This window comes from Pipistrellus hanaki, assembly GCF_964339955.1.
Source record: "Pipistrellus hanaki genome assembly, chromosome: 4".
Taxonomy (NCBI): Eukaryota; Metazoa; Chordata; class Mammalia; order Chiroptera; family Vespertilionidae; genus Pipistrellus; species Pipistrellus hanaki.
The window spans coordinates 80,157,207-80,170,965 of NC_140506.1; the positions used below are offsets into that span (position 1 = coordinate 80,157,207).

The window sequence follows — 13,759 nt, forward strand, 5'->3', positions numbered from 1 at the left end:
TCACCGTTAACCTGCCCCGAGAGGGAAAGCTCACCCCGCCCCCACAGGCCTGCTCCTGTGAAACCATCTGTTCGGGCTTTCCATGGACATCTTACCCAAACAAGAGACTTTCCCAGAAACGGATGCCAAAAACTGCACAAAGGCCACGTCCATCACAGGCCTGTCCTTCACGGTGAGGGGAAACGTCTGGGGTTTCAATGTCAGCCCCGCTCGGGTCTCTGCCTCAGGAACCACCACCTGTGGGCACACAGGGCAACGTCAGCTACATCAGGGCTGCTGCTCCGCTGGCCTACAGGGCACCAGAACATTCATCGGGGCCCAAGGTCAAACAGATTCCCAAGGACAAAGGTTCATTTCTAGGCCGAGCTTTACAGTCACAACAAATATGCAAGTAGCCAGTGTGAGGACAACACATTTCTAATCAGATAGAAAACCCATCCCCAGCAGTGCCTTGGTGTACACGAAAGCCCATCGGGCACAACTCTCCAGAGACACCCAAGCTGTGATCCATCACCTGAACACGGGGTGGAAAACACACTTAATCCCTGAACCTTTTCCTGGCTTGAGGTCACACGTAACATAAGCTATGAACTTGCCAACACTGCTTGGATGCCCAATAGTGAAATTACGCCATTTTCCTCTTCCTTTTCTTCTACGGGCATTTCTCAGGCTAACGAGAGGGATGGGGAAAGAAGGCAATGGTCACATTTTCATCCCTATTAAGGATTACATTTTGGAACCGCCCTTCCTTGGATAAGTCCCTATTCTGAAAGGGCTTCCAAAGGCTTGTCAACGTGGCCAGCTTTGCAAGAAGCTGCTGTCTAATAAAGGAGCTGTCAGTTCACACACCACATTACGATGGGAACAGGGAGACACTGTTCTGCCACCCATCTCCTCAGAGAGAAGAATCCTCTTGTCCTAGAGTCCCAGCCCTCTCCCTTCTCTCACTTGCTCTTTCTCAGGGGCAGGAGCAGCAGCTGGCTCGATGGGTGAGGGTGTGAGATCCACTGAGACACGGCCTTTCCCTGTGGGCAGGGCCTCTGCACTGAAAGGCAGTGGACTGACCTCTGGTTCTGTTGTGTCTCCTGCCTGCTGGCCTCATCTGTGCTCACTGTGCAGTGAGACCAAGGCCCAAGGTCTCCCAGCCTCTGTGCCTGCCCAGACGGAGAAACCAGTGGTGCCTGCCCAGCATCTACCATTCAGGGCAAGGCAGGGAAAGGCCTCGGGTTCCAGAAGCCATGCACTGTGGAAGTCACTGAGCTGCCATTAATAAAGAGTTCATTTTAATTTCCTTTGGGACTCATGGATATTCTGCAGCAGCCAAAAGCCTGAGAAGGTGGAGGTCTGATTGGCAGCCGGATACTAAGCCCTAATAAACATCACACTGGAAAAGAGAAAGGCCTGTCCCATCATTTTTAAACTGATTGCCTGTCTGCTCCACTAACAGTGACATGCAGGAATGTAAAGATGTCAACATAAGAAGTTGGGAATGGAAATGCTCCTTCCCTAATGCATTCTGGCTAATAATAACCCTTTTAAAAATCAATGTTCTTGCCCTGGCCAGCTTGGCTCAGTGGATGGAGCGTCAGTCTGTGGACCAAAGGGTCGCGGGTTTGATTCTGGTCAAGGGCACATGCCTGGGTTGTGGGCTCGGTCCCCAGTGGGGGGCGTCCGGGAGGCAGCCAATCCATGGTCCTCTCTTACCATAGATGTTTCTTTTTCTCTCTCCCTTTCCCTCCCTCTCTGAAATCAATATATATATATATATATATATATATATATATATTAAAATCAATGCTCTTTTTCAAATATCTTAACTAGAATAAAATTCATCATACCTGTACTTTGTAGGTCCCTGGTTTTGCTTTAAAACAGAATGATCCATGAGCATCCGTCTCCACGGTGACCACAGACTTGTCCTTGTCTTGAGAAGACAGGACAACTTTGTATTTACTCATCTGCTTGACAGTGTCAGGGAAGCGAATGATTGATATCTGGCCGCAGACACTGAACCTGCAACAAGGGGACCATTCATTCCAGAGTGAGAACTCAATTATAACAGGAGGGGTGCTTATCAACCAAAATTACATGTCCGTCTTCCAGCCCTTGTCCCTGAGACTAGTTTCATCTTAAAAGTCAGGAATGTAGCCCAAATGGTTCCAGTTTTAAAGGCAACCTTAGGAAAGGTCGGACCTCTTTCTAATAAGGGAAAAGGCAGAGTGCAAAGCGGGGCTGGGTGTGTGTTCTGGGTGACATCTGACAATTCCCACAGTGGAAGTGACTTTTAGAAAATCTGTAGGTGATAAAAAAATGTTTCAGGTAAATGAATCTTTGGCAATGGAGCAGCCTCGACTGAGAATGTGGGCTAGTCCTTAAAAGCAAGAGCTGTAAGCTGCCTAAGAAAGTGTGGCATTACCAAGGCCATAAAACAAGGCAGTTATCAAAGACAACTTCCTCGCCTGTGATTACAAATAATTTGTGGATAAGAGGAGCAATCTGGGAGATCTAAACATAAAAGGTAATTAAGTTAGAAAAATGCAAAGCTAAAGCTGAACTCCTTAGGAGCAAGGAGAAAAGCAACTTGTAATTGACAAGCCCTATGAAGGTAATGAGTCCGACTGGGCTGATGAGCAGTGTGCAAAGGGCCCCCAAGTGTGTCTGGAGAGGCCCCTGAGGAAGACCAACAAAGACCATGCTCAGTGATGTTCTTCCTTTTCCCGTCAGCTGATGTGTCCAAGTACAGTAAGCTACCACAGCTGAAGGCCACAACGACTTCCTCAATGGACTAAAGGTTACATTTTCTAATCTTAAAGAATCATTTTAGAAAAAAATTGGTTGTCGATTCTGACAGAAAGATAACAAAGTGCTGGACTCAACTTTGGGTAATCATGGGTGAAATAGATAATGGAACACCCACTCTGCAGCAAATAAAAAAAAACAACAGAAGGTACAACAAAATGGAGGAATACTGTGTGTGTGAAATCTGGGAACAATAAAGAGCAGTCATTTCTCAGTGACTGACCCAGCTGAATGAGCTCACGACCTGGTGTGGGGGGCCAGAAACTACAGCCCAGTGGCCAGGTCCAGCCCAGTGGCCACCTCGTTTTGATGGACCTGAGCTGAGGATGGTTTTCATATTTTCATTTTCACACTTTTGAAGGGTTAAAGGAAAAACAAAGTCAAAAGAATATTTCATGATACATAAAAATGACATCAAATTCAAACTTCAATGTCCTAAATAAAGTTTTATTGAAACACAGCCACAACTATTCATTTAGGAATTATCTATGGCATCAGGGCTGGTGAGGAATCAATCAAATGTTATTTCAAAAATAATTTCAACAATCATCATTTAAAAATCAAATGCAACCATCATAGAGACCATTAAGACCCAAGAAGCATCAGATATTTATTCTCTGACCCTTTACAGAAAAAGTGTGCTAGCCCCTGATGAAGATGAAAAGGTATGCACTTTGGTTCTCATATTCCTCTACTGCGCACTTTTGGAATAAAAAGACAAGAGAATATTGATAAATTATTCTCTTTTTTAAAATATATTTTATTGATATTTTACAGAGAGGAGAAAGGGAGAGAGATAGAGAGCTAGAAACGTCGATGTAAGAGAAACATCGACCAGCTGCCTCTTGCACACCCCCTACCGGGGATATGCCTGCAACCAATGAACATGCCCTTGACGGGAATCGAACCTGGGACCTTTCAGTCCGCAGACCGCCTAAGCCAAACCGGTTTCGGCTGATAAATTATTCGTAAGGACCTTTGACAATCTCCTAATTCATGTCCATGTCAGGGCAAATGTCAACTTATTTGTTTCAAGCTGAATCTCTTCTAAGTTTTCAATATTCTAAGCATAAGATCTGTTTTAGTTCATATTCCCAATTAAAGAGAAGTGTCCAGTTACCCTAAACCTCAAATGTATATTGGTTTAGTTTAGAAAAATAAACTAAAAACAAAAAACAAAAAACTGGTAGGAGCGTATTTGTTATATTGAAGGCCTTAAAAATTGATTTGTGTCAATAAACTCTTTCATTGAGGCTTAATAATTTATGAATAAAAACTGTTAATTCTTGTGTATTGTGGAATAACTATATCCTCATAGTCATTTGGACAGAAGTCAGAGTTTGTTTTTCAAATAAATTAAGATTTATTTTTTTTTTAACAAACAACAATAAATTAAAATGCAATTGTGCCATGTTGGCCCAAAAGAAAAATGATAAAGTTTCCCAAAGGTGCTCAACAAATGTTTCCTTTCTTTGACCCCTATATTCCATTTTAAAGAAAATAAATATAGGAGAGGATCCAAGATGGCTGCTCGGGTATACACCTAGCCGCAGCAGCTCACAACAATTTCAAGGGAATACAACTAAAATGTAGAGTGGACATTGCCCAGAACTACAGGTAATCGACTGACTGAAAACTCTACAATAGGAAGGAGGGAGAAAACCAGAAGGAAAATCAGAGGAGCTGAAAAAAAGCCTAAGGTACGGAGACATGCTGCGCGCTCGCACGCACGCGCGCACGGAGAAGTCGCAGCCGGAGAGGAGGAGAGGGCTGGGTGCTGCCTGGCGTTCCCAGCAGGAAGGAAATAGAACCCCCAGCCTGGGCTGAACCCCCGAACCGGCAGCGCTGAGCCCCAAGGTATGTGCCAGAACCTGGGGACCCAGGCTCCGGCAGGGGGAGACAATCCCGGGGGACAGCGAAATGCAGGGCCCCCGGAGTCGCGCGCACATGGCGCGCAGAGGACTGAATGTTGACTCTGATGCTGGATTACCCTAGCCGGAAGAAACAAAGCCTCCGGCGGCAGCTCTGAGCCTCAGTCCAGACCGCCCCGAACTCCAGGTCTGGGCCAGTCCCTGGGGACCCAGGCTCGGGCAGGGGGAGACGGAGCTGTGAGGTGGAGTCCTGGGAGCGCGGCGAAAGGCCGAGCCCCCGGAGTCGCGCACACTGTGCGCAGAGGACAGTCTGTTGACTCTGATCCTGGACTCCCCTAGTGGGAGGGAGAAATAAAGCTCCAGACTGGAGGAACGCGACGAGGAGCAGGAGCCCCTGCCGGACACCGGCCAGCCGGGCGCCAGCAAGGAGCCAGGCGACGGGGCCCCCAGTGGGGGGGGGGGTGCCCCTGAGCCTTCGACTGCTGAGCGCGGGCAACGGAGCCAAGGATGGGGGCTGCTTCCTGGGCGGCGCCGACCCCGGCAACAGGCTGGAGCAGCGCGGGAGCCCGCGGAGAACAAAGGGGTGCCACAGGCCAACCTGCTGAGCTCCCAGGACAAGGAGGAAGAAACCAAAGAAGTTCTCAATGTGAAGAAATCAAGTGAGAGCAAATGATAGTAAAATTACTTAAGAAAGAATACAAAGAAGATCTTGAAAAATCAAAGACTAAGTCAGAACTCAATGCACCAGCCAACATTGCAACATCAATGCGTTTTGTTTTTTTTTAAAAAAAAGAAAAAAAAAAAGAGAAAAAAGGGACAGAATGTTGGAACAGCGGCAACCAGGCCTAGAGTGGCCAGGCACAAGGCAGTGGCAGCTGGGCCCGGAGCAGCAGTGGCCAGGCCCCAGAGCAGCAGCAGCCAGAACAAGAGCATCAACGGCCAGCACTGGAGCAGCCAGACCTGGGGCAGTGGCAGCCAGGCCTGAGGCAGAGGCGGCCAAGCCCAGGGTGGCCAGTCCAGGAACACCCAGACACGGAGTGGCTGGGCCCGGAGAAGCCCGGCCCAGAGCAGCCGGTTGGGAGCAGCCAAGCCCAGAACAGCAGTAGCCAAGCACGGAGCATCCAGGCTGGGAGCGGCCAGGCTCAGAGCAGCCGGGTCGGGTGCGGCCAGGCCCGGAGCAGCAGCGGCCAGGCTGGGAGCGGCCAGGTCCGGAGTAGCTGGGTCTGGTGTGGCCAGGCCCGGAGCAGCGGCTGCCAGGCTGGGAGCGGCCAGGCCCAGAGCAACAGCTGCCAGGCTGGGAGCGGCCAGGCCCGGAGCAGCCGGGTCTGGTGCGGCCAGGCCCGGAGCAGCGACTGCCAGGCTGGGAGCGGCCAGGCCCGGAGCAGCCGGGTCTTGTGCGGCCAGGCCCGGAGCAGCAGCTGCCAGGCTGGGAGCGGCCAGGCCCGGAGCAGCCGGGTCTGGTGCGGCCAGGCCCGGAGCAGCGACTGCAAGGCTGGGAGCGGCCAGGCCCGGAGCAGCCGGGTCTTGTGCGGCCAGGCCCGGAGCAGCAGCTGCCAGGCTGGGAGCGGCCAGGCCCGGAGCAGCCGGGTCTGGTGCGGCCAGGCCAGGAGCAGCGGCTGCCAGGCTGGGAGCGGCCAGGCCCGGAGCAGCCGGGTCTGGTGCGGCCAGGCCAGGAGCAGCGGCTGCCAGGCTGGGAGCGGCCAGGCCCGGAGCAGCAGCTGCCAGGCTGGGAGCGGCCAGGCCTGGAGCAGCCGGGTCTGGTGCGGCCAGGCCAGGAGCAGTGGCTGCCAGGCTGGGAGCGGCCAGGCCCGGAGCAGCGGCTGCCAGGCTGGGAGCGGCCAGGCCCGGAGCAGCCGGGTCTGGTGCGGCCAGGCCCGGAGCAGCGGCTGCCAGGCTGGGAGCGGCCAGGCCCGGAGCAGCGGCTGCCAGGCTGGGAGCGGCCAGGCCCGGAGCAGCCGGGTCTGGTGCGGCCAGGCCAGGAACAGCGGCTGCCAGGCTGGGAGCGGCCAGGCCCGGAGCAGCAGCTGCCAGGCTGGGAGCGGCCAGGCCCGGAGCAGCCGGGTCTGGTGCGGCCAGGCCAGGAGCAATGGCTGCCAGGCTGGGAGCAGCCAGGCCCGGAGCAGCGGCTGTCAGGCTGGGAGCGGCCAGGCCCGGAGCGGCCGGGACCGGAGCAACCGGTCCCAGAGCAGCCAGGTCGGGTGTGGCCAGGCCTGTAGCAGCAACAGCCAAGTCCAGAGCAACTAGGTCAGGAGCGGCAGTGACCAGACCCGGAGCAGCTGGTTGTGGAACGAACCAGAGCAACAGAGGCCAGGCCCGGAGCAGCCAGGCCCGAAACAGCTCGCTCCTCGCCTGTACCTGCCCAAGGCTGCCTCTCAGACATGGCTGGAAACTTTTGCGGGAACTTGAGGGTCTGCTGAATCAAGTGATGAAGGCTTAGATCTGGATGTGTTCAGTTAGTATAGCGCTGGGGTGTTGATCTGTGAGTGCCTTGGGTGGGGCCTGGATGAGGCTGGTTGACCTATTTGGAAATGTCTTTTGTGTGAAGTGTATCATTGGGCATGTGGAGGTATTATTGATATGAGAAAATGCTAAGTAACAGATTTACTATCTGAAAAGGGATTTACTATCAGGGAAAGAGAGGGAGGAAGAGACTGAACATAAACTGTGCACCTATGGATGAGGACAATGGGGGATGGGGAGGGGGCAAAGGTTGGGGTGGGAACCTGGTGGAGGGGGGAAGAAATGAGGAACCTTTGTAATAATATGAACAATAAAGATTGATTTAAAAAAAAAATAAAAATAAAAAATAAAAAAATTAAAAAAAAAAAAAAAAAAAAAAAAAAAGAAAATAAATATAAATGTATTTCCCCCTCTCCATGAACTGCACTTCCTCCATCCACCCAGTTGTTCAAATAAGCAACCTGGGACTCCAACAGCACAAGACCCATTGAGTCTCTCTCCATACCTGTCAAATCTCTACTTCTCACTCCCTCCCCTGCCAGCACCCTGTACAGGCACCACCGTACCTCCTACAGACAACTGTCACCACCTCCTTTCTAGTCCCTCCATTATGTACTCTGGCTTCCCTCTGATCCATGCTCCACAGGGCAGCCAAAAAATAAAAAAACCTTTCTAACATGATCTGATGCATATCACTTGCTTGCTGAAAACTCTTCAACAGCTTTCCATTGCATTTGGGGATAAGCCATAAGACAGCTAGCTACGAGTCATACTCTCCCACCTCACCACTGCCTCTGCCACGCTGGCTGCCTTCCAGAGAGCTCCCTCCTCCCCTCTCCAGGCCTGTGACCACGCTGATCCCTCTGCCTGGGAAGTTCTTCACTTGGCTAACTTATAGTCCTCCAGAGGGTCCCAGCGACCCAGAGAGACCTCCCACAGCTCCCCATTTAAATCAAGTTCCTCTCAGAGCACCCGGTCTCTGCCCAGCACACCTACAATCATTTACAATCACAAATTTACTCATTTGAGTCTGTCTCCCCAGTAAGATGAAAGCCCCCGCTTTGGGGTGTTAGGTTTCTTTTTACTATTATATACCTGGCATTTCTAACAGTGCCTCACCCAGAGTAGCTGTTAAAACATGTTTATGAAGGGAAAGAGGAAGAATGTAAGTCCAAGAACTGTGTCCTGAGGCTCCATGACAGACACTGTACCAAGTTCCATGTTGATATATTTCCTGATTTCCCATTTGACACTGAATCCCAACTTTGACCAGGCAAATGGACTGTTTTCACGGCTCAGCTTCCTGGATCTCCCTGGCCATCAGGCACTACTTCATACCTAAAACCCACCCTTCAAACACTGGCATTTCATTCCTGGTCTACTGATTTCCAGTTCTACTGTTGACTGCCACCTGCAGCCACATCTTAAAGATTTACCTTCCATTCAAGCATCTATTGGAGAGCTCCACCTAGTGGCCCTGCAGACTCCAAAACTGAACCCCCATCATCTAACTGGCTCTTCTCCCTGCCCACAGCCGGAGGCACCACAGTCATCCTGCCCTTCCCTTCCCTATAAGGCAAGACCTCACCAACTCTCTTTTCAGACCTCTGTCTCCAAGTCTTGTCCCCTTCAAAGCCATCCTCCACCGTGCCACCGGAGTGCCTCACTAACCACAAGTCTACCCGTGTTCCCTCCATGCTCACACTGTTCCCCGGCCCCTGGGCCCCTAGGGGAGAAAGCTCCCAACTTCCAATGGGGTGTGAAGAGGTCTGCCCCTCCTCTGCCTGCCCAGCACTTCATGCGCCAGCGACACCAAGCTTTACGCCACCATCACACCTGCTGCTCAGGGAATGTGCCGTCAGTGGAGGAGCCACTTGTGTAGGTGTTCATGCTGCCTCTCTCCAAGCAGACTCTGTCTGTCTCCGTCTAAGTTATTGTTTATTGAGCAACTATTACTCTCAAGAAAGACATTAGCATCCCCACTCTACAGGTAACACAAGTGCGAGGAAGATCTGAGATGTGACTCCAAGGCCTGGGTTCACTGCACCACACATTATCACTACCTGATAAAACTACACAAATTCAACACAGGATGTCCCCTCAAATGCTATAAAAACAACAAAGCAGAAAGAACTATGACAACAGCTCAGAGCATCTTACAACAAACCTTCTCAACTTACTATAGCATATTCCAAAATCCTCAAGAATTAGGCCAAGGAAGTCCCTGCAGATGTGAAGTCAGACACGAAACATCCTTTTCTTTAAAAATCCAACCTGTTAAGTACTTTCAGTTGGTAAGACTTAGCACTAATCTTTCAGCCTGAACTTCTCAACAGGAGTCTGAGACTGCATGTGGCTCCTTGGCCGAAATAGTCGGATCAAAGATGACTGTTCTTTGCTGGCTGCTGACATAAGCACTGGCACTCCCAGACCCAAACAGGATAACCTTACCCTGTGGCAATGATGTCAGCCAGCTGAGGAGTGTTCGGTGCAATTTTAATTGTAATGGTTTCAAAGTAGAGGTGCTCTTTCTGCGCATGGATGGTGTATGTGCCGGTGGTTATGTTCTCCAGACGGAAGGAGCCATCAGCTTTTGTTTTGACTGTGAAACAAAACACACCAGCAAAAGATGAGCCAACCAAGAACTGCCTAGCCCTCCATATTCACAAGAATACGTGAGACAAAAAGCTGACATATTTCCACAGAGTCATTAAGATTTTGTTTCCTTTCCATTTGTCTGTGATCAAACACTAGCCTCAGGGGCCAACACGTCTGCCCACCTTTGATTTGGTTATTCAGAGTGACCACCGCCTCCGGAACACCTTCTCCTTTGGGCCCATTCAGGACCCTCCCAGTGACAGAGAATCCCATGACGTGGAACACGGGCTGGAAGATGAAGAACAGGAAGAAGGTTCTGGTGCATGAGCTGCAAATGTCTCCCTTACGCCACTCACACCATCGCTCAGCACGTCTGCCCACACTGGTTTCTCACAGTCCCGTGTGCCAGCCATGCTCCTTTCTCAGCTCACCTATACAAGTGGCTCCCACACCGGCGGCACATTCCCTGAGTCTGTCTCCTTTCTTGTATTCCCAACATTTGACATATTGATGTGTGTCAAATAATTGAATAAAACAGATCTATAGATTTACTTCCCCAGCTAAAGATCACCGAGTCAGACTGGTGAGAGTCTCCCTATCCTTTCTCCTTTCCTTCCCCCGCCCTCCAGACATCCCATTTTGGTGTTCTCTAAGCCCTCAAGCTTAAACCCAGCATCACTTCAACATCAGTCTGTCCTGTGGATTTCACCTCAGCAAGGTCCCCCAAGCCCTTCTCCTGCCTCTTCCTATCACATCCTGAATTCAAGCCCTTAACGACTCCACCCCAGCTGCTGCACTGCCCACAGCGTTTTGTAGCTGGTTTATCTGTGTCTGCCCATCCCACTCATGAGGGCCACGGCTTTGTTCTCTCTGCAGCCTCTGTGTTCCAGCCACCCCGATTCTTGGTTCCTCAGGCTGACCACATGGGTGCACCACGTGCATCCCTCACAGGGGCTTCCACGCCAGCTGCTCCCTCAGCCTCGATCTTCGCCCACACCTGGAGAAGATCTGGCAGGAGGCCACTGCTTTTCTTCAACCAGGTTTCAGTTCAAACTGTCACCACCTCCGAGAAGCTTTCCCTGACTATCCTATCTCAGTAGTCCCTGCCTCCAACCCCAGCCAGACACTGTCCATCATACTAATCTATTAGCTTCTTCAAAAAAAATGACCCGTATCTGAAATGTCCTTGTTTAATTTATTATAGTTGTTTACTCCTCATTAGAATGTAAGGTCCATAGAGATGAAGACCTTTTCCGATTTAGTCACTGGTACATAATAGGCACTCAATAAATAACTCATAAAATGAATGAATGAATGAATGAATGAATATATGCCACAGCATTTGAGAGAGCTTGAAAAAAAATAAAATAGCTTCCTTTTTATTCAGGTAGCCTTTCTTGATCCTTCTAAAAAGATGTGGTTTATCCACTTAATAACCCATATATCCATTCAACAAACACTTTTATTAGGTACCTACAATGTGCCAGGCACTAAGTCACATGTTAGGAGGACAGTGAAGAGTAAGGCTGACCTCAGGCAGTTTACAGGCCCTCTCATCCCTGAAATTCCCTCACCTCTCTGTTTAAAAGCCTGTCTTTCTCCACTCGATTGCTCCTGCTCTTCTCCACAGGCCCCTGAAGCACGCAAGAACTTCATCTTCTCACCCTTCTAACCACTCCAGGGCTCAGCACAACAGTCAAGTGCTTTGCTGACCCTCACAGGGCAGAGTCAGGACCCCAGGGAGCATGCCACCTGAACGCCAGCGCCTACCAGTGCAAGCTCCCTTAGCGCAGCACTTTCAAATGTAACATTACAAGAAAACAACTGAAATCTAATATTTTCAATAACTGTAACCCTGGGTGGTCCATTTAGGAAAGACTGTTATTTTCTTTTGGGATTTGCTCTATCTAGCTAATTTGCTACAATAATCATTTTAAAATTCCGTAATTAAAGATGTGCGATGAAAAGCACACGTACCCTCTAGTTTAGGGCCTAGGGAGTTTACCAGGCTGCCTATCCACTCCTCTCACCATGGCCCTAGCTCTGCCAGCTCTCACCGGTTGACTGCCATGGCCTCAACTGGTCCCATGTTCCACCCTGCCCCCCGGGAACTCTTCTCAACATTGTAGCCAGAGGAACCACACCTCTCCCCTGCTCAGAACCTCACCCAGAGTGGGGCTAATTGTCATCCAAAGTGCCCCACCAGGCCTGGAACAATCTGTCTGTCAATCTCTCTGTCCCCTTCCTCCCTTCCTCACTCCTTCCATTCCAGCCACCCTGGCCTTCTGGGTCCCCCAAACTCGCTACGCCTCAGAACCTTAGCACCTGCCATTCCCTCTGTCTTAAAACACTTCCCACAGAAGTTAGTATGGTTCCCTGTCTCTTCCCTTTCAGGGTGTGGCTCAAATGTCACCTTCACAGCGAGACTTCCCGAGAACACCCTGTAAGACAGCCACCCGGCTCAATCTTGAAAACGTGTAATCTTCTTTCTTGCTTTATTGCTCTAGAGAACACTAATCACTGTCTAATATACGTTCTGATTTACTTGTGAGTATATTCCTTTTCTGACATTAGAACATGATCCTCACAGAACAGGAATTGAGCTTTGTCCCTGCTGTAAGCCCACCCCTGGAAGAGTACCTGAACGATGTAACAGGCACCCAACAAACACGTTTCCCCGAAATCAGTAGCTATACCTAGGGCTCCAAGTCTCTACGATAAAGACACGTAGTAAGAGGGTTGAGGTATCTAGTGAATTCCAGGCTAAACTAGAAGAGTACACGATTCTGGTGTTTCCAACAGCCCATCTTGATAATACTGATTATTTTCTTAAACTTGTCTGCAACACCTGTGCCCAGGGATGGGGACTCGAACAGCTGTCCCTCCAGAAGACCGGGAGCTCCTACCTCGATTTTCAGGCTGTCGTGTTCCACTGTGAAGTCGAGCCTGGAAGGAGCAACGTCAAAGGTAATCCTCTCCCCTCTGTAGAACGGGATCTGGAAAGAAGAGCCAATAACAAGATTCACCCATCAATATCAGTCATCGGTCCGGCAGCCCACGAATGACAAGGGGTTCAAGGCAGGCCAAGAGGAACTATCGTTCTGTTGCTGATTTTAAAAGAGAAAGAAAGGCCTGCATTTCTGAAGCTATTACCAAGGCCAGAGTCTCATCCTAAATAACTGCTAAATAAAATGTTCACAAAACCACGGACCAACCATTAGCCCTTACCACCCAAACGGCATCGTCTCTGACTGCATCTCAGAGTCCCAAACACAAACAGCGGAAACTGCTTCGCTCACCACCGTGTAGCCCCCACTTGGCAAGGACGAGAAGGAGAAGGCGCCATCTTCTTTGGAGACCACGTGGCACAAATACACCAGACTCTTGTCTTGGGGCTGGAAGCCGGGCACTGGTGAGAGGTTGCAGCCCAGCACATCCTAGGCCAGGAAACACAGAACATGACTTCTTTATCCACCTCCATATTCTGACTGTCATCAAATAGCCTCATGACAGGAAAACTTTCATAAGTTTTATGTCACAAAATATGTCTTTCGGAAATCTAAGGCATCGTAGAGGTAAAAGGAACAAAAATCTTTACATTCAAGTTTAAAATGGCACAGTTTTCTTGGGGGGGGGAAAAGACACGATTGCCCATCCTACAATGGGTCACCGTTCTCCAGATAAGAAAACGGAGCTCAGATGGACAGACAATAGTGCGGGGAAGGCCTAGAGAGAGGAAGGGATCGGAGAGAGGGGGTCAATACGGGGAGAGAGGGCACCTGTAATACTTATAACAAAAAAGATAAATTTAAAAAAGAGAAGAAAAGAAAGAAAAAGGAGGTGAAGAGACTAGCCCAAAGTCGCACAGCTAGTAAGAGACAGAGCTGGGATTTGTCTGAAATGGATCTGATTGATTTCAAAATCTGGGCACTTTACACCAAACTCCACTGTCTCCAGGATAGATATTCATTTCTTATAAGTCAGCCGAGAAACACAATGTTCTTTTTTTTTTTTTTTTTAATATATTTTAT

General features: G+C 49.8%; 1 protein-coding gene across 1 annotated transcript in view; it reads right to left on the minus strand.

The window, feature by feature from the left end:
• NOMO3 (NODAL modulator 3) overlaps positions 1-13,759 on the minus strand; it is a 54,593-nt gene that overhangs the window by 26,036 nt on the left and 14,798 nt on the right. Inside the window, exons 8-13 of the mRNA XM_084881088.1 lie at positions 13,028-13,165; positions 12,635-12,724; positions 9,911-10,016; positions 9,582-9,732; positions 1,839-2,013; positions 96-237 (exon numbers count right to left, since the gene is read on the minus strand). Coding sequence (XP_084737214.1) covers positions 96-237; positions 1,839-2,013; positions 9,582-9,732; positions 9,911-10,016; positions 12,635-12,724; positions 13,028-13,165 — 802 coding nt within the window. The remainder of the gene's footprint in view (positions 1-95; positions 238-1,838; positions 2,014-9,581; positions 9,733-9,910; positions 10,017-12,634; positions 12,725-13,027; positions 13,166-13,759) is intronic.